General features: G+C 54.7%; 1 protein-coding gene across 5 annotated transcripts in view; it reads left to right on the top strand.

Annotated features, from left to right (window-relative positions):
- Window positions 1-24,351, top strand: part of CRAMP1 (cramped chromatin regulator homolog 1) — a 57,950-nt gene that overhangs the window by 9,456 nt on the left and 24,143 nt on the right. For all 5 annotated transcript variants that reach the window (XM_032425684.1, XM_032425681.1, XM_032425682.1 and 2 more), the window contains 4 exons: window positions 3,749-3,942; window positions 9,898-10,051; window positions 15,023-15,106; window positions 18,329-18,377. In XM_032425684.1, the coding sequence (XP_032281575.1) occupies window positions 3,749-3,942; window positions 9,898-10,051; window positions 15,023-15,106; window positions 18,329-18,377 (481 nt within the window). The remainder of the gene's footprint in view (window positions 1-3,748; window positions 3,943-9,897; window positions 10,052-15,022; window positions 15,107-18,328; window positions 18,378-24,351) is intronic.

Genomic DNA, 24,351 nt, shown 5'->3' with positions numbered 1-24,351 from the left:
ACAGGCTGTGGCCGGGGTTGGTGATTTGGAGACCAGGGAGGAGGCTGTTAAAGTTATCTTACTCAGGGGTGGTATGGAGCTGGCCTGGGAACATGGCCACAGAAATGGGGACAGGAGAAGCTGGGTGGCCCCTGGGCAGCTGGAGGACTGTGACACAGAAGTAGGTTGACAGGGAAGAGTGGGCTCTGTTGGAGGCATTGGGTCTCGGGCGGGTGAGGGGCCCCTGCCCTGCTCTCCGTGGGTTTCTGAACTCTTGTGGAGCATCTGCTGTGTTTGAGGCCTGGTGCTAGGCTTGGGCACTGAAAAGTCAGACACTGTTCTGCTTTCAGAGACCTTGCTGTTGGGATCCTATTCTTGTACATTGCTTCCCTGCAGGTTCCTTGGATACCGACTTCTCATCACGTGGACCCTTGTTCACTCTCTTTGTGGCCTCAGAAACTAGTTGCAGACAGAGCATTGACTTTGGTCCTCTACTTTTTTCTGCTGGGCTTCTTGCACCTGCTGCCCCCACCCCCCTACCCCCGGAGAAAGCCCCTGTACCCACCCAGTCTTGTTCATAGTGGTCTTCTCTTTCTGCCTCCGGCCTTCCCACTTCTGTCCTTGCTTGCTTCTCTCTCCCCCTTCACTCATCACTGTTTTTATTGCAATGCTTCTGCACAGGTGGGAGGCCCCCTACCCAGGGACCCACTGTCGCGTTCCCCCACGGTCTCTCTGGTCCTATTTCTTGTTTCTGCTTGAGCTGGTGTGCTTGGATGAGCCTGAAGTGAAGCGCTGAGCCATTCTTGTCTGAAATTTGGGGGATGGACCAGATGGCCTGTTCTCTTTCTACTCTGAAGTTTTGTGATTCTAGTTTACTTTTAAAAAGCATTCAAGGTCTAGAATCATGGTCACCAAACGTTAGAAATGGTTACTTGGGGTGATTGGTTTTCGCTTTTGAACGTTTTGACCTTTCATATGTTTTCTTTATCCTGCTCTCTATCTCTGAGGGTCCTTCCAGCTCAGAAAGCTTCCATTGTGTTTTCCTTCACTGTTCATTCTCCTTGTCTTGGGTCTCACTGGTCCTGTGATCCAGTGAAATCTCACAAGAGCTAGCCAGACATCTGCATTATAGACTTCTCAGAAACATACGTCTGTTCCTTTCAAGTAAGTCCGATACTGCTGTGGGCTGGCAGAGAGGTAAACCTGAGCTGTGATTGTTGTTGGGCTAGTTAGCAAGTTGCTCTTGTTTTGGAAAAAAGAGAGTTAACGAATGTTTCATCAGAAGTTGAAAATGACTCTGACGTGCTCTGTTGTGGGTGGCGCAGAGGTGGACGGCAGCCCTTCCTCAGATAACTCCACCTGAGGGGTTATAGGCTCCAAATCAGCAGGCCTTTCCGGTGCGTAAGAGCCGTGTCCTGAATGGCTGCCGCGACCTGGCCTTGCGTTTGAAGCAGAAGCGTCTGTGAGGCGATGGGAAATGGCCTGAAGCCGGTCATCCCTGCAAATGTGCTTGAAAGTCACCACCTGTTGGAGACATCTTGGGAAGTGCTGTGTTCACTAATTAGGTTATGTCTTGGGTTTGGTTTGGTTTGGTTTGGTGAGGAATGGACCAAGTCAGATGTGTATTGAATACACCCTTAGCCCACCGGGCAGCAGCTTGCCACCTGTTGTGCCTGCGGGCCGGGGGGAGGAGCAGCTGGAGGAAGGGCTGGTGGGGCTGCGACACCCGGAGCTTGACGGTATCTTACTCTATCGGGGCACTGCGGACCATGATTGTCAAGCTCTCGGACAGAGCGCTGGCACTTTCTGCGATGCTAGAAATACTCTGTGCTCACCAGCACGGGAGCCACGAGCTGCACGTGGGCATTGGCCACTAGAAATGTGGCTGGTGTGAATGAGGAACTGGGTTTTTTGTTTTATTGAATTTTAATTCATCAGCATTTACGCCTTGGGTGGTGGCAGCTGAATTGGACAGTGCAGTGGGATAAACAACGATTTTGGGACCCAGTCACGTTGCCTTCTGAAGTCACCAAACTGGTGCACTTTTCCACACAAGAGAATATCCCCCATTTTATGTAGCGGCGTGATTTTTCTGCACGTGTGACCACACATTCTGCTCTCCAATAGCTAACTGATCTAACATAGGTCCGTGGCACGCTCTGGGGGAGGTCCAACACGTGTGTTAGAGCATGGTGACCCTGTCTCCCCCTGTCCCTCGGGCCACCCCTGCCCCATGGCTTGTGTTTTTCCAGGGATGGTCTTTGCAAGCGTATATGGATTAGTGGACTTAAAATGTTTCACTTCCTCTGATTTTCTGTGAAATCCCTGTCTTTCGTCCCTGCTCTGGAGGCAGACCCCTGTCAAGGGGATGAGGGAAGTGTAGCCACGTAGGAGGCCCCTGATTGCCCAGGAAGAGGACCTCCCTCGAAAAGCTCATGATTGGGGCACCTGGGGGGCTCAGTCGTTAAGCATCTGCCTTCGGCTCAGGTCATGATCCTGGGGTCCTGGGATCGAGCCCTGCATTGGGCTCCCTGCTCCTCAGGAAGCCTACTTCTCCCTCTCCCACTCCCCCTGCTTGTGTTCCTGCTCTCGCTGTGTCTCTCTGTCAAATAAATAAAATCTTTAAAAAAAAGAAAAGAAAAGCTCATGATTATCTCACTAGGAAAGCATTTTAACGATAATTTGCATTTGTTTCACTTTTGCTTTTTTTTTTTATTGAAGATTTTACTTATTTGAGAGAGAGAGAGAGCACGCACAAGCGGGGGGAGGGGCAGAGGGAGAGGGAGAAGCAGGCTTCCTTCTGAGCAGGGAGCCCGATGCGGAACTCGATTCCAGGACCCTGGGATCATGACCTGAGCCGAAGGCAGACGCTCAACTGACTGAGCCACCCAGGTGCCCTCACTTTTGCTTTTCAAAACACTTTTATTTTTATGATTTTATTTTTACCACCCTGGCCCCCCCCCCCCAAACTGTTCAAAGTTTGATGATTGCTCACCATGGATGGTCCTGAAGTTCCATAGGATGAAATTCCAGTCATTGCAGGGGTGTGCCCAGCCTTCCCTTCACTCTAAGGAAGGGACCAGATGGGTGGGAAGATTGGGTCACAAAAGGTTTTTATCTGTGACTTTGCCTCTGTTCTCCCAGGAGCATGGAGCTGTCAGTCCGTGGCAGCCCCGCACAGTCCATCCTGCTCTCCCCTCTCAGCATGGCTTCCAAGGGCTCGTCGTGAGATTAGGAACTGATATTTTCAGAGCAGCTGTGAGGTTGTCATTAGATTTTGTTGGTGAAAATTAATCAAGAAAAAGGAGTTCCAAGACCTTTTAAAGATTGTTTTAAAGGCATCAAATGATTCGTGTTCTGAAGTATTGATTATATCTAAGAGAAGGCATTGAAACTCAGATGTTTTCTTGAGTTTGAATTTCAATTTGTTGATTTGAAAAGACAAGATTTATTTCATCCCAAACACGTTGGAGAAAGACACTGTAATATATGATGTGGGTTTTCAGGTCATGGGGGCAAAGGGCTGTCGGCCTCTGGTGGGGACGTGGTGGTCATGCTCCTTCAGTGGGTCTGCAGAGAGCTCGCTCTTCTTTTTCTCCCTGTAAAAAGGTTGGAAAGAGTCATGAGGTCAGGTCGGGATGAGGTCGTTGCCGAATAGCGCTAGCGGGCGTCCCATGGTGGCGCCACCCAGTGGAGGCATGTGCAGTGGGGCCTTCCTGAGCTCTGCTGCCTTCTGGAAGAGGTCACCGTATGGTTCTTTCTTTCCAAGGAGCTGACAGTGGCGGATCATCGTCCGGAAATGGGTCTGGGGCTGTTCCTGCTGCACCTGCGGGGGGCTCTCGCTCCTCTTCCCGGAACTTGGGGTCTTCCAGCGGTGAGAAGGAAGAAGGCAAGAAGGCCCGGCGGCAGTGGGAGTCGTGGAGCACAGAGGATAAGAACACTTTCTTCGAGGGGCTCTATGAGGTGAGCTCTGGGGCCAGGACAGGCGGCCGAAAGTCTCAGTCTCTTTCCACTTCGTCCGTGTTTCTGTTTCTGTTGGCCTCTGCCTTGCTGACCACGTGGCTGCAAGATCTACTAGGTCAGCAGTTCAGTGGGGAGCCCCTCGCGGGCAGCAGGCGTGGGTCCCCAAGGCCCCGGACTCGCCCTCTGACCTTGGCCCTTTATCCCCTCATTGTGACTTCTAAAAGCTGATGCTAGTGAAGTGGCTGTTAGGAGGTGTTCTTGTTTGATTCATTTCTTTCTACTCCCAAGAGTCTACCCGTTGTCTCAGGTACATTCTTTTTTCTCTTTTTTAATGACTTTATTTATTTTTCAGAGAGCATCCGCGCAAGTGAGAGCAGGGGGAGGGGCAGAGAGAGGCAGAGAGAATCTTAAGCAGACTCGTTGCTGAGCGCAGAGCCCCACATGGGACTCAATCTCATGACCCTGAGATCATGACTGGGCTGAAACCATGGGTTGGACACTTAACCTATTGAGCCCTGCAGGCACCCTGAGATACGTTCTTGACTGAAGAGTGGAGCCTGTCTCTGGGCCTTCCCCTTGCAGTTGAGAGGGCTCCTCAGAGGAGTGGCCCCTGATGGGGAGGGACAAGGGGACACTTGCCACATCAGTCAGAGCAGGCAGCTTAACCCCGAGAGATGTCACAGTGGACCTGGGACAGAGTCAAAAGTCCTAAAAGTAGAGAGAAGCTGCTCCCGGATCCCACTGCCCAAAGAAGCACCTGTGCTCCCTACCAGCTGTTTTCACTTCCACGGTTTGCTTTTTCATGTGTTTGTAACTATGGAGAACATACTCCTTTTGTTAATGTCAAATGCACTTTCATGGTAGGTTACAGTTCTTATGCTCAGTATTTTTCTTAGTGCCTATAAATATTCTACTTCAGATGAAAACAACCTGTGGCTTGCATGCTCGCTGCCCATTTTTATAAATAAAGCTTTATTGGGACGCAGCCATGTCCATTCACTTGTATATAGTTTCTGGCCGCTTTTGAGGACAGTGGCAGCTCCAGCAAATACTGAGTGGCCCGAGACATTTGAGTGTTTGCCCTCTAGCCAGTCCTCACTCTCTTTCACCATCCTTGTATCCTTGGTTGTTGTGGTTCCTTCCAGGTTCTGTTGTAAGCGATGCTACACTGAACATCTTTGTGCAGATTCCATATTTTAGACTGCTTCATTGGGCTATAGTGTCAGGAGTAGGTTACTCAGTCAGCGAGCCTGTTCCTTTAATAGTGATAGCAGTGATGGAAAAGTCTTGCCAAGCTTGGCAAACAGGGCTCATAGCAGAAAGGGGCTTTGGAATTGATGCTCTGAAGTGTCCATGAGAGATTAGAAAGGGTGAGGAGCTAGAACTCAATGCTGGTGTCAGAATAGTCCTGTGGCTGCCCTTCTCACTTCAGGGGGCCACCACTTCGGTTCTGCCGTCCCGGTTGGAGGAGGCCCGTCTGTCCGTGTCGACGGACTCCGTCGTCCAGGGAGACCATGAGGTGTATATTTGAGGCTTGTTCCTGTAGGTACAGAGTCCTTCAAGCGAGTTCAGATGTGTTCTCTTTCTTCCCTGTGACAGTTTGAGAGGATAGCCTAGGGGCTGATTTTGTATAGTTACATCCCCAGACTGTGCTTCTTTGAAGTTGGTCAGGCAGAGAAGACTGAAGGCCCCAGGACCGTTGTCACATCGTGCCGCTGATTGATGCTCCCCTGCAAGCTTTGCTGTGGTCCTTCCTGGGGAGATCGCGGCTCTGCGGGGGTCTGGCCACCCGGGTGCAGAATGCAGGCCGGAGCTGTGCTTGTCGATTAAAAGTGGGGGAAGGATTCCCCGTCAGTGACCCACCCTGCCTTTCTTCAGGTAAATTAGTTCGTTCACTTCTCGCTGGGCCAGCCTTCTTGTTCTACATTTTCTGCTAGATAGGTGTTGGAGGTCTCCTGAAATCCTTGATGAACAGTCTCTGACTGTTGTGGTCACTTCCTGCTTTCCACAGTTGGTGCTGTGTAGCCCACATGTGCTGTGTGTGCACTGTGTGCATGTGCGTGCGCGTGTGCGTGCATGTGCGTGCGCACGTTGGGGCGGAGGCATGAGTGCGTACTTTACAGCTGACACTTGGTGTGTCTGCACAAGGCGCAGCGGGACCCTGGCGGGGTCTTGATGGAGGGCTGATGAGCTGGGGGGCTGTGACTGAACAGTGTATGTGAGGTGGGGTATGGGAGCTCAGCACGGGTCTCTGCTCTGCAGTGTATGTGCCGTCATCCCTGCCTTCCGGTGCACACGTCTGATGACCCAGCTCAGCACAGAGAGGCTGTCATGACCTAGAGGGACGGGGCGGGGGACTGGCTGAAGCCCGACTGGATGCAGGAACTCCAACGATGTCATGGAGGCTGTGTCACCCCGCGTGCGGGCGGTGACATGCTGTGCTTACTGCCTCCTTCTTGACAGCGCTCAGAGACGAGAGTGCCACCCCCACCACCCACTCCAGCTGGGACAGGTCTGGGAAGACTCAGATGGGCCAGGCCTGTCCCACACTTCCTGTGGCCAGGGGTGTGGGTTGTGGCCCCCATGACAGGGAGCTGGTGGGGCGGCCAGCAGGGCGAGTGCCTGTAGTGATGTCATCCTTGACACCCTCTTACTCTGTTTCGAGTAAGCCAGTCACCGACTTTCGTTTTCCTTCTTCTGTCTGTGGTTCCTGCCCTACAGCCGCATAGCCAGCATCCTGTGCTTACTTCTCACCGCGTAGATAATTGCTAAAGGTTCATCTGCATCCAGAGCACCACAGGAGTGCTAGGATGCAAAGAAGTCCCCCTTAAGGGTTGACAGCCTGATTAGGGAAATGCAGCAGGAACATAAAAGGTGGCGCAGTCAGGAAGCCTGTGCTAACAAATGCCACAAGAATTCAGAAGGCAGCATAGTCTGAGAGTCACCAGACCCAGATTCTGGTCCCAGGCTGGCGAGCGCGCACCTGTCTGGGTTTGCTGCCCTGCTGCACAGGGGAGCTGAGGGACGGAGAGGCTGTCTGGGCTTGCTCCATCATGGTTCTGATCAGGGGCTGAGGGGGGACCTGTGGGGGAGGGCGCACCCAGAGGAGGGCATTCAAGATACCTTTTTATGTTCTTTATTTTTATAACAGTGAAGAAGCTTTAATTCTTAGATTTCTTATACTTTAACTTTTCATTTTAAAACCATTTCAGACTTAGAAAAAGTTGCAGAAAAAGTACAAAGAATTCCATGTGCCCTTTCCTGATGTTCACATAATGTCACTGTTACCAGCACAATGAGGAGATTCGACGTGGATACTGTAGCATTTACTGACCTGTGGGCCTTACTCAGGTTTAGCTGGTGTTCCCACTGATGTCATTTCTAGATCAGGGTTCCACATTGCATTCAGTGGTCATGACTCCTGAGCCCTCCACACGCAGACAGGCCCTCAGTCTCTGCCTCCTTTCTTCCGTCTCTCAAGACCTTGACGCTTTTTTTTTTTTAAATTCAAATTCAGTTTAGTTAACCTGTACTGTATTACTAGTTTCAGGAGTAGAAGTTAGTGATGTATCATTTGCATATGACACCCAGTGCTCATTCCGTCGTGTGTCTTCCTTAATGCCCACCACCCAGTTACCCCATCCCCCCCACCTCCCCTCCAGCAACCCTCAGTCTGTTTCCTAGAGTTAAGAGTCTCTTATAGTTTACCTCCATCTCTGATTTCATCTTATTTTTCCTTTCCTCCCCCTACATTTATCTGTTTTCTTAAATTCCACATGTGAGTGAAATCATATAATTGTCTTTCTCTGACTGACTTATTTTGCTTAGCATAATACCCTCTAGTTCTATCCATGGCATTGCAAATGGCAAGATTTTGTTCTTTTTGATGGCTGCGTAATATTTCATTGTATATATAGATCACATCTTCTTTATCCATTCATCTGTTGATGGACATCTGGGCTCTTTCCGTAGTTTTGATATTGTGGACATTGCTGCTATGAACATTGGGGTGCATGTACCCCTTCGGATCACTACATTTGTATCTTTGGGGTAAATACCCAGTAGTGCAATTGCTGGGTCATAGGGTAGCTCTGTTTTTATTATTATTTTTTTTTTTTAGTTTTTTTAAAGATTTCATTTATCTATTTGACGCAGAGAGACAGCGAGAGAGGGAACACAAACGGGGGAGTGGGAGAGGAAGAAGCAGGCTTCCCGCCAAGCAGGGAGCCTGATGTGGGACTTGATCCCAGGACCCCGGGACCATGACCCAAGCTTAAGGCAGATGCTTAACAACTGAGCCACCCAGGCGGCCGGGTAGCTCTATTTTTAATACTGTTTTCCAGAGTGGCTGCATCAGCTTGCATTCCCACCAACAGTGTAAGAGGGTTCCCCTTTGTCCGCATCTTCGACAACATCTGTTGTTTTCTGGGTTGTTAATTTTAACCATTCTGACAGGTGTGAGGTGGTATCATTGTGGTTTTGATTTGTATTTTCCTGATGCCGAGTGATTTTGAGCATTTTTTCACGTAAGACCCTGACATTTTTGAAGATTCCTGGTCTGTTAGGTTGTGGAATGCCGTCAGTGTGGGCATCTCTGAGGTTACCTCATAATTAAATGTACATTTTGCATTTTTGTCAAGAATCCCACAGGAGTGCCAGGCTGTCCTGGGTGCGTCCTGTCCAGAGCGCGTGATGTGCTCCATCCTGTCTGGTGGTATGAACCTTGATTATTGCATTCAGGTGGCACCTGCTGGGTCCTGTACCAACTAGTCTTTTTTTTTTTTTTTCCCTTTTTACTTTGAGACTATGTAAATATCCTGTTTTTCATTTCTTTCTCCACTAACTTTAGCAACCATGCCACTTTTTACCTGAAATAACTATGATTACACTGTTTGCCTAATGATGATTTTCTGACCATTCTTTTTTCTACATTTATTAGAGATCTCGTGCAAGAAAAAGCTCTCCCTTCTCCCCCCATTTAGGTACGAATGCAGTGATTTATTTTTATCTGTGTGGACTCAAGGACATGTAGCCTATTCTATGTCACAATCCGTTCCTATCCCTGTTGGTTTTGTTGCCCAAATTGTTGCAGGTTTGGGAGCCTCTTCAGGTTGGCTCCTGTCATGCTCAAGCACTTGCATACGTTCCAGCACAGCAAGATACTCCAGACTCACTGGTACTTTCCCTGCTCCCATCTCTTCAAGGCACCCTGGTTCCTTCTGGGAAGTGGGATTTAGAAGCCAAGAAAGGGGTGCTGGGGGTGCTTGTGCTGCTGGTCTGCTGGTCTGTTGTCACCTCTGGGCCCTCCCCAGGACTTCTGTCTTGGCTTCGATGAAGTATCAGAAGCTCCCACACAGCGCTGGTGGTGACTGTTCTCTGGAACACCACTTCCATTCTGAAAATGCCAGAAAATCTCAGTTCCTATGAGGAGATGTTGAAGGAAGGGATGGCCCATAGATGTGTGGTTCTCTTACTAAGTGTTCATATTTGCTGTCCCTGTGAATATAGGTTAGGTTTCGTTTGGTCGAAGCAGTGAGGATGTTTCTGAATAGTTGACGTATTGTTTTGAGGCCAGGTATAGAGCACCCTCAGCTCCTCTGTCCTTGTAGTCTGTGTTCTGTGTTCCCATGATTGTCTTCACCGAGCGGTCTTCTTTCGTGGTCTCTCGGCCCTTCCGTCTGAGGGATGAGTATTGTGCTCTCCTACTCCAGGGCTCTTTCCTCTTTGGTCTCCTATCCCTGAGTTTCCACTGCTGCTTTGTTAATTATTTGAGTTAAAACCTGAGGTTCTAGGGAGGTGAGGGTTGAATTTCATATACAAAGAAGAGCCGTGAAGGACGTTTGCTTGACCACAGTGGTCTCCTTTTCCCTTTCTCCTTTCTCGGGAAGTGTCTGTGTTGTGCAGGAGACTGCCTCATTGTAACCTCTGTGCTTTTAATGTGGACTTCATTTCTAGCATGGGAAAGACTTTGAAGCCATTCAGAACAACATTGCCCTCAAGTACAAGAAGAAAGGCAAACCAGCAAGCATGGTGAAGAACAAAGAGCAGGTTCGGCATTTCTACTACCGCACGTGGCACAAGATCACCAAGTACATTGACTTTGATAACGGTGAGTGTGCTTGGGCACAGTTGGCTGCTGGTCAGGAGCTGGTTCCCACAAACCACAAGACACACCCTCTGGCATTGTTCTCACCTGGCCACATGGCCAGGGATACCGTGCCTCGTGGCGCTTTGGCTGATGGTACGCCCGGGCACCGTCGGTTAAGCTGAATGGTGAGGAAGCTGTGTGTATTTATAAGGTCCCTGGGTGCCTGGGCGTCTTGGTCCCTGGCTCGCTCTGGTCCCGTGTCCCGTGCTGGGAGGCTAGGGCCCCCCGGTTGACCAGGAGAGGCGGGCCACGGGTGCGGGCCGGCCAGAATCGGACCCCCTCGGTGCCCGCCCTTCTTTCCCAAGTGGGGGCTCCTTGGGGTGAGGGTGGGGTACGGCTGGTATGTGGTGGGCCAGCGGGGAGGGCTAGCTTTCTCAGGGCTCTTGTCTGCGTTTGAAGCCAGGCTCGAGTAGTCCTGTGTTCGGTTCACATGTCTGGGTCAGCACTCAGAGCGGCCTTTCCGACCAGCCTCTTTGCCCTAGGGGAGGTGTGGCTACCTCCTGTCTTCACGTGTCATGCCTGCCTCTCCGTCATCAATTCACCTTTCTTGATGTTGCTCTTCGTTTCTATAGCTTCACTCATAGCTCGGTCATTCCGGACATTTGCTTCTACCAACTTCACTCATTTCTGACTCTCCTGTTAAAATAGTCTAAGTTCTGATGTAGAACAGCTGTGGTGGCTATGGTCTGTCACTCGCGCTTTGAATCTTTGCCGCCGTGAGCCCTTGGTGTCAGCCCTGATGGATGACCTCCCGTGTGTCCCGTGGGCATACTCTCGGCCCATTTGGGGAGTCTCGGCCATGCGTGTGCCAGCGACCCCCCAGGCTGACCCATCCAACTCTCCTCCCTGGCTCTCCCACGGGTCAGCATTCCGGGACATGGGGTTCCTCCTCTGGCCTGACAAAGGCCCAGAGAGCACGATTCAAGCAGTCTCCTTCTGTAAAGGGTCAGATGGTAAATATTTTGGGCTTTGGGGTTTGCAGTCTATCGAAGATGTTTGTAGACAAAAAGTAAGCAGGTGTGTGTTGCTGTGTTCCAGAAACAGTTCCTTCACAAAAAGAGGCTATTGGCTGTGTTTGGCCTGTGAGCTATAGTTTGCTGACCCCTGCCCTAGAAAAATCCTTCCTCGCTGCCACTGGCCAGTGTGGGAGCCCTTGGGGATGGAGCACCCAACCTCCAGACGGTCACAGTTGTTACCTGACCCTGTCACCTGAATATACTTACCTCCGAATCTCCGTGGACATCTGTCACCAGTCTTGTTGGTTGTACCTCAGAGCTTTTCGGGTCTGTCCTCGCCGCCTGGTCCCTGTTGGTCCTGTTCCAGATCATCGCTGTTCTCCCATGGCCCAGTCCCACCGTTCCAAAGCTGCCCCTCACATCACAAGATCCCCACCAGGTGTGCCTCCTCCGGGCTGCCCCCTGCCTCAGCCCCTCCCGCAGCCCCGCCAGGTGCTCTCATGCTGACCTGCGGGCCGGCGGGAGTGGGGTCTCCACCATCCTGGTACCTGCACTCCTGCTCACCTTCCCAGACCGAGCGCCTGTGCTGTTCTCCTGGAAATTCCTCCCTGAATCCTTCCCTGCCCCTCCTGCTCTCTGCGTGTGGGCCGGCTCTGTGCCTGTGGCTGAGGACGTCCCCCGCAGGGCAGACGAGAAAACCCAGGCACAGCCATGCAGGCCCTCACCTGCGCCCACCGAGACGGTCAGTGGGGGAGCCGAGACCCCCCCTTCTTCCCAGACGCCCTCCGCCATGTGCTCAGCGCAGATCCTCATCCCTCCCACGAGCGCCAGCTTGCAGGCCACTTTTCACGCCCCTGTGGGGTTTCTCTCTGCTTCCTGTTGAGTGTCCTTTTGTTGAGTGATGTCACTACAGGTGAATAAGTTTTTACTTTTCCTTTTGGACCGGCAGGTCACTTCTGGTGGTTTTAAATAATGCGCTTGTGGACATCCCTGTTCACAGGGCACTTTCCTTCAGAAGCACTTTCTTCAGGTAAATTACAGGATTGAGATCAGTTTAGTTGCGTCTCATCGTGAGCGTCTCGTTGTGAGGGCTAATTGTCCTCTCTGAGGATGAGCATCAGGCCTGCTGGCCTGTCGAGCACACCCCACCCGTGGTCAGTCTTTCTCCACGGCAGGACCCCGTGTGCAGTGCCTTCATTCTGCTGAGTTTATGGCCCCACCGAGCTGCTCTCTGGCCAGCACGATGCTCTTGTTTCCACGAGTCCTTTCCAGGTCCCTTTCCGGCTTGAGCACCTTCACTGGATACCTCGAGCGGTGTCCTTCCAGGTCCTTGCAGGGGACACGTGTCTCAGTGTTTGTGACACATAATTGAAGCCACCTGGGAGGAGGGAGGGCTCAGCACCCCAAGCCAGTCCCTCCAGTTGCAGGGGCCTCCAGCCCAACCTGGTGCCTTCATGGGGAAAGTAGATCAGGAAAGAACAGTGGTTCCAGCACCTTGGGACGGCATATCCGTTGACGTGGATTGCCATTCTTTCTGGAGACCTGTGGAAATGGGCTGTTGATTGCCACGCTTTGGGGACCATCCCTAGGTCATACTTGGCAGATCTTTTGCTGATACTCTGTTGTTTATTGGCTTTCGGGGTTCCTATGAGCATTAACAGAAGATTCTCTGCTGGCCTGGGTGTGTGGCAGCCAGTCAGCCACGTTTTGTTCTTTACCAGAGTGTCACCATGCCGTCCATGTACCTGCTGGCTGTGCGTGTCTTTAGTTGACCATGCTTTTCAGATCACGAGTTTATTTGAAAACATCAACACTGGTCCAGATCCTGACGAATCTAAGACTTAATAACATCTGTGGTCTTCACAAACCCCTTCCCTGCCTTCCGCAGTGGCCCATGTCCCCGCTGTCCTTCACCTGACCTGTGCGCTTCTTGGTGGCTCAGCAGGTTTAGCGTCTGCCTTCGGCTCAGGTCATGATCCCGGGGTCCTGGGATTGAGCTCCATGTCGGGCGTCCTGCTTGGCGGGGAGTCTGCTTGAGGATTCCCTCTCGCCCTCTGTCCCTTCTCCTACATTCCCCTCCTCCACTCCAATACATAAATAACATCTTTAAAAAAAAAAAACAGTGATCCCATGAGAAGAGCTTTCTTTCTGTTGAGCTGATGGTTCCAACAAAGTTACTTTTTTTTTTAAGGTTTTTATTTATTTGTCAGAGAGAGAGAGAGGGAACACAAGCAGAGGGAGTGGGAGAGGGAGAAGCAGGCTCTCTGCCGAGCAGGGAGACCGACGTGGGGCTCGATTCCAGGACCCTGGGATCATGACCTGAGCCGAAGGCAGACGCTTAACGACTGAGCCATCCAGGCGCCCCTCCACCAAGGTTTCTAGCTGGTCCTGGTGATCTCTCCACGTTGGTGGCAGCCAGGTGACCACATTAAGCCTGAGGGCTGCCTGCCCTTTGTGGTGTGCTGGCAGTTACCTCAGGGTTTGGCACTGCCCAGCCACCTTCCCCTCCTCAGCCCCTGGCAAGCTCGGATCCACTTCATGTCTCTGCGGGTTTGCCTGTTCTGGACATTTCATAGCAACAGTATCAGTGTATGGCCTCTACCTGAGCACCGTGTCTTCTCAGTTCATCCACTTCGTGGCAGATGCTAGAACTCTGTTCCCTCGCATGGCCGATACCATCCCACTGTGTGTTCCGTGCTTGTTTATCCACTTCCTAGCCGTCTCAAAGTGTCCTGAGCAGCGGTCCCCCATGAGAGTCCTGACGAGGCCTTGGTCTTTCTCTGAAGAACCTTCAGGAGCGGTTGGTGGATGTTAGTGGAGTCCCAGGCTCCTGGCAGCCTATGTGAGGTTCAGAACCTTCAGTTTAGATCATTCGTTCAATGATCTAGTTTTCCGCTTACTAATGTATTTTTGTTTTCCTTTCCTGGTGACTTAATCACAAGCACTGAGTGTTAGGAGTTTGAAAAGAGCTCTCTGAGGAGAAGCCAGAGAGAGCCATTGTGAGGACAGTGGAGGGACAGGCTGCCTGGGTCACTGCTCTGTGAGGTGGTGGGGATGGCACCAGACTGTGCTGGGCCCGGGCTGGCAGATCACACACAGGTTTGGCTTCAGGTAACCTGGAACTCAAAGCAACTCGGTCTTAAGCACAGAAAGATTTGTTCTTTCATGTCCAAGACCGCAGGGAGATGGTCCAGGGCGGGCATCGGGGACCAGGTCTGCCCTGTTTCTGCTCTGCCGTCCCCTGCATGTTTGTGTCCAGGACGGCTCCAGGCAGCAGCTCTGCAGGGAAGAGGGGTGAGCCAGAGGGCCACATTCGTCCTGAGTCAGTCTTCAGTCATGTCAGGAGCTTCTGGAAGTCTCGGGCTCACACCAAAGGCCAGTGGCCCCGTCTAGCCCCAGGGCAGGCTGGGACGTGTACTGTCTGACCTGGATGCGTTGCTTCTCGAATGAAGTGGGTCTTTTGCTGAGGAGCAGGGGGAGAGTGGGTATCGGTACTTGCAGTGGTGGGGGGCTGCATTTCCTCTTCCGTCTGGCCCCAAGCCCCGGGCCACTGGTCAGTGGTCAGATGGCCCGACAGGTCAGCTTCCTCGGTCCCGGGGCCGCTGGCCTCATATGGAGCTCGGGTGGGTCTGTGTGTGCAGAGACAGATGCTGTCACCCCACCTCTGCCTCCGTGGAAGCTGGCCATGCGGCCATCCCAGTCTCTCCCCCTGCTGTGAGGACTCACTTCCTAGCCCCTCCCCAGTCTCTCTGTCTGACTTCTTATCTTATTTTGTAAATTTGAAAACCAGCCCCTTGTTCCCATGTGCGCCTCACTCGTTTCCCCAGGGTTGACGTCCTGGGGGACCAGCGTGCAGTGGTCGAAACTGCAGATGAGGGGCATGAATGTCCCCCATGCTGGTCCTGTGCCATGAGCTGGCCAACCCCGGCATGGGTGTCTTCCCATCGTAACGCATGATCCTGTCTCCATCTTTCAGTGTTCTCCCGCGGGCTGAAGAAGTCGTCCCAGGAGCTGTACGGTCTGATCTGCTATGGCGAGCTGCGGAAGAAGGTCGGGGGCTGTGAGTATGGGACGCCAGGGGTCCCTGCGCTGCTTGCGGCCCCCCACCGGCAGGGCCTGCCCTCCTGTCACCATTGGTCTGTGACGCCAGGGCTCTTTTCCTTCTGACTAGAATCTTGAAGACATTTTGGGATGCAGTGGGTTGAAGAGCACCCTGGCCTCCACATACCTGCACCTTCACTTAGACTTACATGTTGCTGACACTGGTCACTTCGGAGCGCCCCCACCCCACGCATGAACTTTTTCTTGCTTGGCATCCTAGCAGGGCCCTGACCCTTCATCCTGTGTCCCCTGAGCTCAGGCACGTTGTCCTGCGTGCCCACAATCCTGTTATCAAACAGGTGCCACGGTCTTACCGAGTCCCTGTCTGTGTTCCCAGAACACCCAACACCGAGTCCAGTCACACCGGTCGGGGCGCCGGCCGGGGCGCGGGTTGGGGATGTGGTCCTGCTTGTACCTGTGGCCCCCCTTGGAGCTGTTGATGGGAACAGCCTCGCCTTTGGTCTTGCACGACACTGGTACTTAGAAGGGTCTGGGCCCCTCCCCGTAGGTCCCTCTGCTTGTCTCCTTGTAACCAGATTCTCATTAGACGTAGGGGTGCTCTGGCCTTCCGGGGGCCCTGAGCGTCCAGTGGCCAGCCCCGCCTCCTCGTGCGGCCCCAGTCGAGGGGCATCCTTGTGTCTGCAGGAGCCACTGGCCACCCTCCCACGGTGGAAGGGTGCTTACCCAGAGGGCCACTCCAGAGGCCCAGTGAGACCATGTGAGAAGGTCGGAAGCCATCTCCTCCCTGGTCACCCAGCACGCCACCATTCAGGGGGCGGCGGGGCGGGGGTGTGGAAGCAGCAGAGGGACAGGGAGGATGGGTGTCCGTGGTTCGTGGACTGTGCTGCACACACCCGCCTAAAAACCAGACAGGCGGCCTGGCTCCCTGACCCCATCCTCCCCGTGGTCTGAGCACTTTGTCACCCGCTGGCTTGTCCTGGGGTGCTCCCGAATGTGCTGTACGGGGCACCGACTGCTCCCGGCCACTGCTGTGGTGGCCCCTCCTTCGTCCCTGCCACGTCCAGGTCTCAGCCCGCGCTCCCCCAGCCCATCTGAGTCCTTGCGAGGGTGGCCTGGCTCCCTTACCTTGGGTGGCTTACTGTCGCCCACCTTCCCTCCCCGGGCAGCCCTGGGACTCCGGCCCCAAGGGCCTTTGTGCTGGGACCTCTGCCCCTCTTCCTGCTGCCCTGCAGCTCAGCTGACCCCATCCTGCTGGTGACATCTCCCCAGTCTCTCTTGGCCCAGCCGCACGTCACATGTTCTCTCGCCCACGCACGTGCACACACCCCTGAGGTCCCACCTGAGCTCTTAGTGCCCTCCACCCCCGTGGGGCTTGTCCGCCTGAGCCCTGCCTGTCCCCCACCCATGGATCCACTCACTGGAATGCTGCTGTGTCGTTTTGTGAATCTTCGCAGGGAAGGGGCAGGCTTCGAGGGGCAGCCTTCAGCAGAGTGCCGTGGGTGCTGTGGCCTCTCATGACTGCTTGTGGGTAGGCGTTTCTGGGCTGTGCAGAAATTGTGGTCAGAGCATGCTTTTATTTAAGTCGCCTTTCCTAACGGAGGTCTCTGGACACATGTGAGTCCTGAAACAGTGGACATCCCTGAGACTCGGACACTTGCACCATGCGTCCAGCGTCAGGGCCGTTGCTGCACTGGGTGGCGTCCCTGGGGCTGAGGAGGCTCCGTTTTGATGAGAACAAGTGTCCGTACAAGGCTCCTTGGCTATTAGGTGGCAGGTTTGCCCTCAGGACTGAGTCTTACACCCACAGCTTATTCCTCTTGCCACCGCGGCCCGGTATGGTGCAGCCCGGTGTAGGGATGGGGTGCGGGGAGACAGCAGCCGTCTCCAGTCCTCACCTGTGTGTTCAGGCGGCTTTTCTCTAAAGGCTGGTTCCTTGGATGGTGCCCATCGCATGACTCAAACCCTCTAGTTGCAACGTCTCCACCCCCCAGGCCTTCGGTCTGCCAGGCACAGGACCGACAGGCTCTTCCCTCTCTTTTGCCCGTTACTTTCTGCTTCCCCTTTGATGTCTGCTCACATGCGCAAGGATCTCAGGACAGGCTGGCCTCCGGGCGGCGTGCTTGGCCCCGCAGACCCTGCCTCCCCACGGGAATGTCTGCTGCACAGCACCCACGCTGCTGTGGCCTGTGCGCGTCTGGGGCAGGTCAGCGAGCGAGGCTGTGTGCCTGCTGCTCCCCTTTCTGTCCCGGAGGCCCATCTCTGTCTGGGCGGCGGCCCTGCAGCCTGCGGGACTTGCCTTGCGGTTTCTTGTCTTGTGTGTCTCTCAGATGCTTCATATGTAAAGCCTTACATTGTCTTCATTCTCTAAAGGTGTTTTTGCGGGACGTAGAGCTCTGATTCAGTGGTTTTTCCTTTCTTCACTGTAAACGTGTTGCTCCCGCCTCTCCGGCCTGCGCGGTTTCTGGGGAGAGGCCGCTGGCTGTTGTGTCTTCGTTCCTCCGGAAGGAATGCATTACTTTCCTCTTTTGCTTTGAGGATTTTGTCCTTGTCTTGGTTTTCCGCCTGGCTGTGTGTTTGTGGCTTGTTGTTTCTTCCCCCAGAAGTATAGAAGAGTTTAAAGAATTTTGCAGTGACCCCCAAACATCCACCACGTACCAGGTTACTCAGTTTTCTTGCACATGTAATTTTTTTTTCTTGCACATCTTGAGGACAGCACTAACACTGGGAGGGGGCAGAGGAACATGGCATCAGCTCCAGTGAAGGCGCAGGGTCTTGGTTCGTCATCCACCCACCCTGGGAACCCGGGGATCCAGAGCAGACCTCGGCAGGCCCACAGATAGCATGAGCCCAGCAGGAGAAGCATGCGTGGTGGTGACCCTGAGGGGAATCTCTGAGCTCTGCGGCTAGGGAGGGGTGGAGGCTCAGCGTGGCGGGGGACGGGGAGGGATCAGCTGTGCGGAGGCAGGTAGCAGTTCCCCTGAGAAAGTCCGGGTGCATGGAGAGGACGCGCAGGTGGGGACAGCGCCCTCAGCCCAGGCTTTGCGGGAGGAGCTACAGCTGAAGGAGGGGTTGTGTTCTGGAAGACCTCACATCTTCTATAAAGGAGGTGTGATGTTTGCTTCCTACATTGAAGATAATTATCTGATAGCAACCTGGGAATCTTCACCGGTTTTGTTCCTAAGAGCTTCACGGTCACACTTATTTGCTTTTCCATTTGAAGGTATGGATGACAAGAACGCGACGAAGTTGAATGAGCTCATTCAGGCCGGGTAAGTGGGGCTTGCCTATGGAGCACACTCTTGCTTTGGGGCACTTGGGGGCTTCTCTGAAACCCAGATCTGGAGGCTCGTGGTTCTCTTCCCTTTTCTCAACGAGGTCCGTAAGGTGCCGAACTCCCCAGAGTTCAAGCAGATTGCCGCTCGGAGCCCTGGGAGAGCAGGGGGACTGCACCCAGGCTGCTCCCCATCTCCTTCTTCCCATGGGTCCCCTGGCGGGGTGGCAGCACCCACTCAGCCCTCGCCGCCTCTCGTTCCCGCCCCATCCCCACCCCCTCCTCTGCCAGAGCAGGCCCTCGCTCCCGCCTTCCTGTTGCCCTTCTGGTCCTGTTCCTGCGCTGCGCCCACCGAGGCTCCGCGCCCCTTGAGGCAAGGCCGGGTGTGACGCCGTCTGCCGTCGAGGTTCTCCCGCTTGCTCTGCCCCGACCGCAGTGACCGTTCCTGTGGCAGAGATGGCCTGTGACGTGTGCCTTGTGCCCCATTCTTCTATTGTCCCAATGGAACTTTGGTTTGCCCACTGGCCCCCATTTCAGAGTTGGTCCTCGAGGCCTCCTTCACCCTGTCAGCCTCTCTAGTTGGTCCCCGGCCTCCCACCAGGTGTCTTGACTCTGGGCGTGGCTCTCCAGCCCTGTAATCGCCCTCTCTTCTCTCCTCCCACCCCCCTCTTGGGACTGTCCCAATGCCGTACTTAGCTTTGCGCCCCTCTGTGCTCTCCTTGGGCTGTGTGAACGCTCCCCAGGGTCTCTGTTACCTTTTCTGGGTGAGGGATCCCAGATCTAACTTGTCCCCCATTTCTGGCCCTGATTTAGAAATCCTGTTACGTCATAGACCTCTGCTATGTCCCAGCTGGAAGCCTTCAGCAGCTCTTCCTGGGAAGGCCCCCTGACCTCACACTCTCAGGGTCCCTCTTGGCCATGTCCCGCTCCTCTCCCCCGTCAGCCCTCTGCTGTTCTTGTTTGGTCCCCCAGCCACGCTGCTGCACTGCCCGGACCTTCCCCTATTCCACAGTCTGCAGGTTCTGTGTGTGCGGCCTTCTCCCCCGCTCCCCTCCGGCGTGGCCCTCGTTGATGGCTGCCATGTCCCTCCCATCCGTCTCACCAGAGCTCATGTACTCTCCCCGGATCTCTGCTCCTTGTCTTAGATGGACCCACCGGCCCTCCCCAGGCCCCTCCTGGTGGAAGGCTAGTTGGCCTCTGCGACGTCTGCAGGGCATGGCCTTCTTGCATCTCTGGTCGCTTTTCTTCCTCAGCCTTGTGTTGGATGGCCTGCACACCCCCGTCCCTCAGGCATGAGCTCCTGACAGCTGGGGCTGGCTGTGTGGTTTCTGCTCTGGCTCCGTCCACCGTCCTCCCTTACAGATGCTCCTGTTGGGTTCCCGGGATTGACTTCTGTGAACTGCCCCCGTTTGGAAGCAGGTGTGGTGGTAATGAGGATGCGTGTATCAGCGCCATGTGAAAAGAGCAGTGATTCACCCCATCTGCAGGGGAGCAGGCAGCCTTCACCACTGTGTCTTTGGGCAGGTGGAGCCTCCTGGAGGTGTGTGGATAAGCTCAAGAGCGAGTGACTCGTCACGGCACCCTGCCCCCCACTCACCTGTTGCAGCCTCAGCGTCTTGCCTTCTTCCCACCCTCACACAGCCCTGCGGCTTTGGGGTCGAAGCTGAGTTTGTGGGCTCTCTGGGTGACGTGTGTGCCTCTGGGGCAACTTTGTAGAGAAGGTGGAGGGTCCTTGGCGGAAGCGGTTTCTGGCGTTAGTGTCTCCCCCACTGGCGGGAGAGCTGCCCCATGAGTTGGAGGGCTTTCCCTGGATGCGATTTGGGGGGATGTCTTCTTCGCCTTTTATTTCACTTGCCCCAGACTGGTTCTTTGTGCTCAAGGGCGTCGGGGACTGGTTTGATGGAAAAACTGTGAGTTTGCTTGGCTTTGTCTTAGTCTCATTGTGAGAGGCAGCACAGAGAGGAGGTGGCCTCCTGGGTTTCTGGAAGGACACGTGGGTCTGTCTCACGGTTGATCAGGTGTAGGGAAGGTATGTTGGTAAGTGTGAAAGTGTTCTCATGGTTGGTTTTAGGGGCTGGCAGAGATTGGAGAGGCCCTGAGCTGGGGGTCAAAGGGACGCGTAAACTCCCGCATACCGCCACGTCCCCACAGTCTCAGCGAGGAGCCATCCTAGTAAAGCCCGGAAGCGACGTGACTGTTAGGATGGTTCTGAACAAGCAAGGATCCGGGAGGACCATCTACATCTCCTGTTTGCTTTGAATATTTAGTACTGTGCTATTGGGATATCCCATGACCAGTAAACATCCATGTGTCTGGACCGATAGGATCAGCGATCGGGTGACTGTGTGGGGGACCAGAAAGAACGTTCCCGTGCCACATTCCCCACAGTTTGTGTAGACACCCAGCCTGCAATAACTCCTCTGTCCCTCGGCTGTGGGCTGCGCACAGGGACTTCTGAAGAGGGCTACGTGGGGAGGCAGGAAGGGGCCAGACAGACGTGACCTCAGCCCCACAGCATCAAAGTCGAGGCCAACAGGGGGCAGGTCTGGTTGAGAGCGTGGGGAGGCGTCTGTTCTCCCAACACGAATCCACAGACATGGGGTTGCAGCCAGAGTCACGTTGCAGCTCTTTCCCTGGCTGCCCTGGCGTGTAACAGCCGTGCTGGAGAGCTCACAGGGCCTACGTGCCCGCTCTCCAGACCCCCCCCAGATCATGAAGGGGGGTAAGTGTTACCGCTTGTGCCACCTTGCGTGGCTCAGGGTAAGGAGGAAGGCCGACGGGAGTGGTATCGTTTCTCACAATCATGGGTGGAGAGGTCTCAGAGCATCGTCCGCAAAGGTGTTTGCAAACAGTGGGAGCGCAGTGTGAGTGTCCTCTGACCCCACAGTGCCACTTCTGGGAGGCCATTAGGCCAGTGGCGAGCCACCTTTGTAAGGGTGCACATCCCAGTGTCACTCATGCTGGCAGGACGTGCACAGAGAGAAGCCTGTTCCTGGCGGGATGTGGGGGTTCTGCTCTCTTTGGAAGCGAGACAGGGTGTGTGTGTGTGGCCGCGTGGCCACAGCGGGGAGGCTCAGTGCGTAGCTCCCGCCTCACACCAGGGCTCTCTGGGGGTGGCAGGCACGCGGGGCACCCCCGTTCTTCACACCGATCTTCTGTTATTTGAGTATCTAATGAGTGTGCTTTTGTCCTGTTAGAGGAGTTCCATACTGGGAAAGGGCATTCTTTTTTATTAGCTTTAAGTTGCTGTGACCACGTTTGCCCTGTGCAGCGTTATTTATGAAAACGCGTGTTATCTGTATTCCTGGCAGCAGAAATACACTTGTGGCTTAAGTCTTGGGGCCTCATGACGAGTGGGTGCTGTCGCTGCCTGGAGGCAAAACTGTGTAGGAGCCCTTGGAGGGTCGTGGGGTGAGGGAGACGCCAGTGCCGGCCCTGAGACCTCAGGCGCGGGACAGCTGGAAGTCAGCTCCAGCACAGAGCCTGGGGCGGGCTCGAGAGGTGTCCACACAAAGGCTGGGCGCCTTGGGCTCCTGCTTCCCTGCTCCTTCCTCCGGCCTCGTGTCTGTCGCGGGCAGGGGCCAACCCTCATGTCTGTCGCGGGCTGGGAGCTCATGTCTGTCACGGGCTGGGGGCTCATGTCTGTCGCGGGTCGGCCCTCATGTCTGTCGTGGGCTGGGGGCCCGCCCTCATGTCTGTCGTGGGCTGGGGGATCATGTCTGTCACGGGCTGGGGGCCGGCCCTCCTGTCTGTCGCGGGCTGGGGGCTGGCCCTCATGTCTGTCGCGGGCTGGGGGCTCATGTCTGTCGCGGGCTGGGGGCCGGCCCTCATGTCTGTCGCGGGCTGGGGGCTCGGGACAGTCGCCGAGACGCAGCCATGGGCGCAGGCTGCGCACCCCTCTGGGACTAGGGTTTCTGACTGCCGTAGCCCTCTGCCGCCCCACCCAGGACACTCCCTCCCTTGACCGGGTTGCAGGCTCTTCCTCGGATGCCGCCCCAGCCCTGAGCCTTCACAGAGTCTGTGAGTCGTGTGTCTGTCGCGTGTGACCGGGCAGCCCGGCACTCCCTCGGGCGCTGTGAGCGCTGACCTGCCAGGCCTCGGACCAGCCCATAGCTCCAGGATGGCCGGGGGCCGGGGCCTGGTCAGTTGGGACTCCAGGGAGCCCCCTCCCAGACCAGGTGGAGAAGCACGGTGACGCCGTGTGCAGGCCACTCCTGTGTCTGCTTTGACCAGTGCGATTGAGAAGCACGGTGGTTACTCTTCCAGTTTTCCAGAAAAATTCATCGTGAAAAAGTTCAAGTGTCAGAAAGGTAGAAACAGCAGTATAACAGACCCGATCTCCCCTTCACCTGGATTTACCAAGGGAGGAGCCACCCGAAGTTGGTGCTCATGTGCACCAGTTCTGGGGGCTCGGGGAGGGTGGTCCTTTGTGCGTGCGCGTGCACGTGTGTGTTTGTGTGTGCGTGGTGTTATTTGTCTTCTTGTGCTTTAATTTCTTTTGTCCCCTGCTAGACCGAGGACTTGTCTGGCCTGCGGTACGGGCCGCTGTCCATAATGAGCTGTGAGCAGGTGCCTTCGGGATGTGTGTGTGCATGGCAGGACAGGACATAACAGTAGGACACAGCATCCTGTGTCCGCCGTTACAGGCTCCTGCAGGATAGTGTCCCTGCCCCAGGAGTCCTCCGTGCTACTCCTCCTCTCCAGCAATGTCTGCATAGGTGCCTTTTCCAGAATGTCACTGAGAGGGCATCACCCAGCAGACAGCCTTTTCACACGGCCTTGTCCATCACCACCAGACTCCCTTGTGCTGCCCCTTCACGGTCCCGGCCTACGGCCGGCCGCAGCAGCCCCTCAGCTGCTCTGTGTGCCCTGTCGCCCTGCCTCTCCCAGAACGCTGTCCACATGGGGTCACGCCACAGGTGGCCTTCTGAGGTTGGCATTCTCCACATGGTGGTGTTTATCCGTCCCCCAGTGAGGAACACGGGCTGTTCCACAGAAGGAGCCATTCTAAACCTCCAGGTGTTAGTTCCATGTCACCCGGGCAGATCCGCAGGTGAGCGCATGCCGGCTTCGTAGAGAGCTGCCTGCGGCTTTCCAGGGAGAGTCCCAGTCACTGCCCACGCTCTCCACGCTCAGCGCTCAGTCTGTTTTGAGCCACCCTCGTGGGTGGGAGGTGGTATCTCCTCGTGGTGTCGGTCTGCATTTCCCTGGTGACTGGCCACATTGAGCATCTTTCTTGTGCATGTCGCCCATCTGTCTCTCTCTGGTGACTCCTCAAATCTTGTGCCCGTTTCCTTATCACTGAGTTGAGAAAGTTCTTGAAGTGCTGTAGACACCAGTCTTCTGTTGGATAGGCGATCAGCAGTGTGTTCTCCTGGCCTCTGGCTTGTCCTGCTTTCCTAATGCCTGTCACAGGGTGGAGGTACTCAGTCTGACTTCAGCATCACCTCCAGGAACTCTTTGTCTAGCTCCAAGTCACAGTGGTGCTCCGTGTCTCCTTGTGAAAGTTTTAGGGTTTGATATTTCCCTCCGTCATCTATGATTTGCAGTTCATGCTGCGGTTCGTTTTTGTGGCCTGTGGGCGTCTGTTGAAAGTCCTGTCCTTCCTCCACTGGTGCTTTTGCACTGTTGTGTGAGCCAGCAGGCCGTACTGTGTGGGTCTGTCTCCAGGTTTCCCTCCTTTTCCACTGATGGATGTGTACAGTCTTCCACCAGCCAATACTGGTTTCCAAGAACAAAGCCAGTGGCCCATAAAGGTGAAGCAGAGTTGGGAGAAGTCAGTGCGGTGCTCGTGGTAAACAGCTCCTGTATTTAGGGCCGTGGGGGATTGATTCAGCTAACTTCCTGTCCGTCCTTCTTCAGTGAACTGTGAATGTCCTTTCGTTGTAGAGCTATAGGACTCGGGAGCAGACGGACTGAGGAGAGCCCTGAGGTCACCTCTCACTACGACGGTCACAGGCCAGCAGCATAGA

Source organism: Phoca vitulina, unplaced genomic scaffold (assembly GCF_004348235.1).
Source record: "Phoca vitulina isolate PV1807 unplaced genomic scaffold, GSC_HSeal_1.0 scaffold33, whole genome shotgun sequence".
In the NCBI taxonomy this organism is placed as follows: domain Eukaryota; kingdom Metazoa; phylum Chordata; class Mammalia; order Carnivora; family Phocidae; genus Phoca; species Phoca vitulina.
This window is presented reverse-complemented; position numbering and strand designations above follow the sequence as displayed.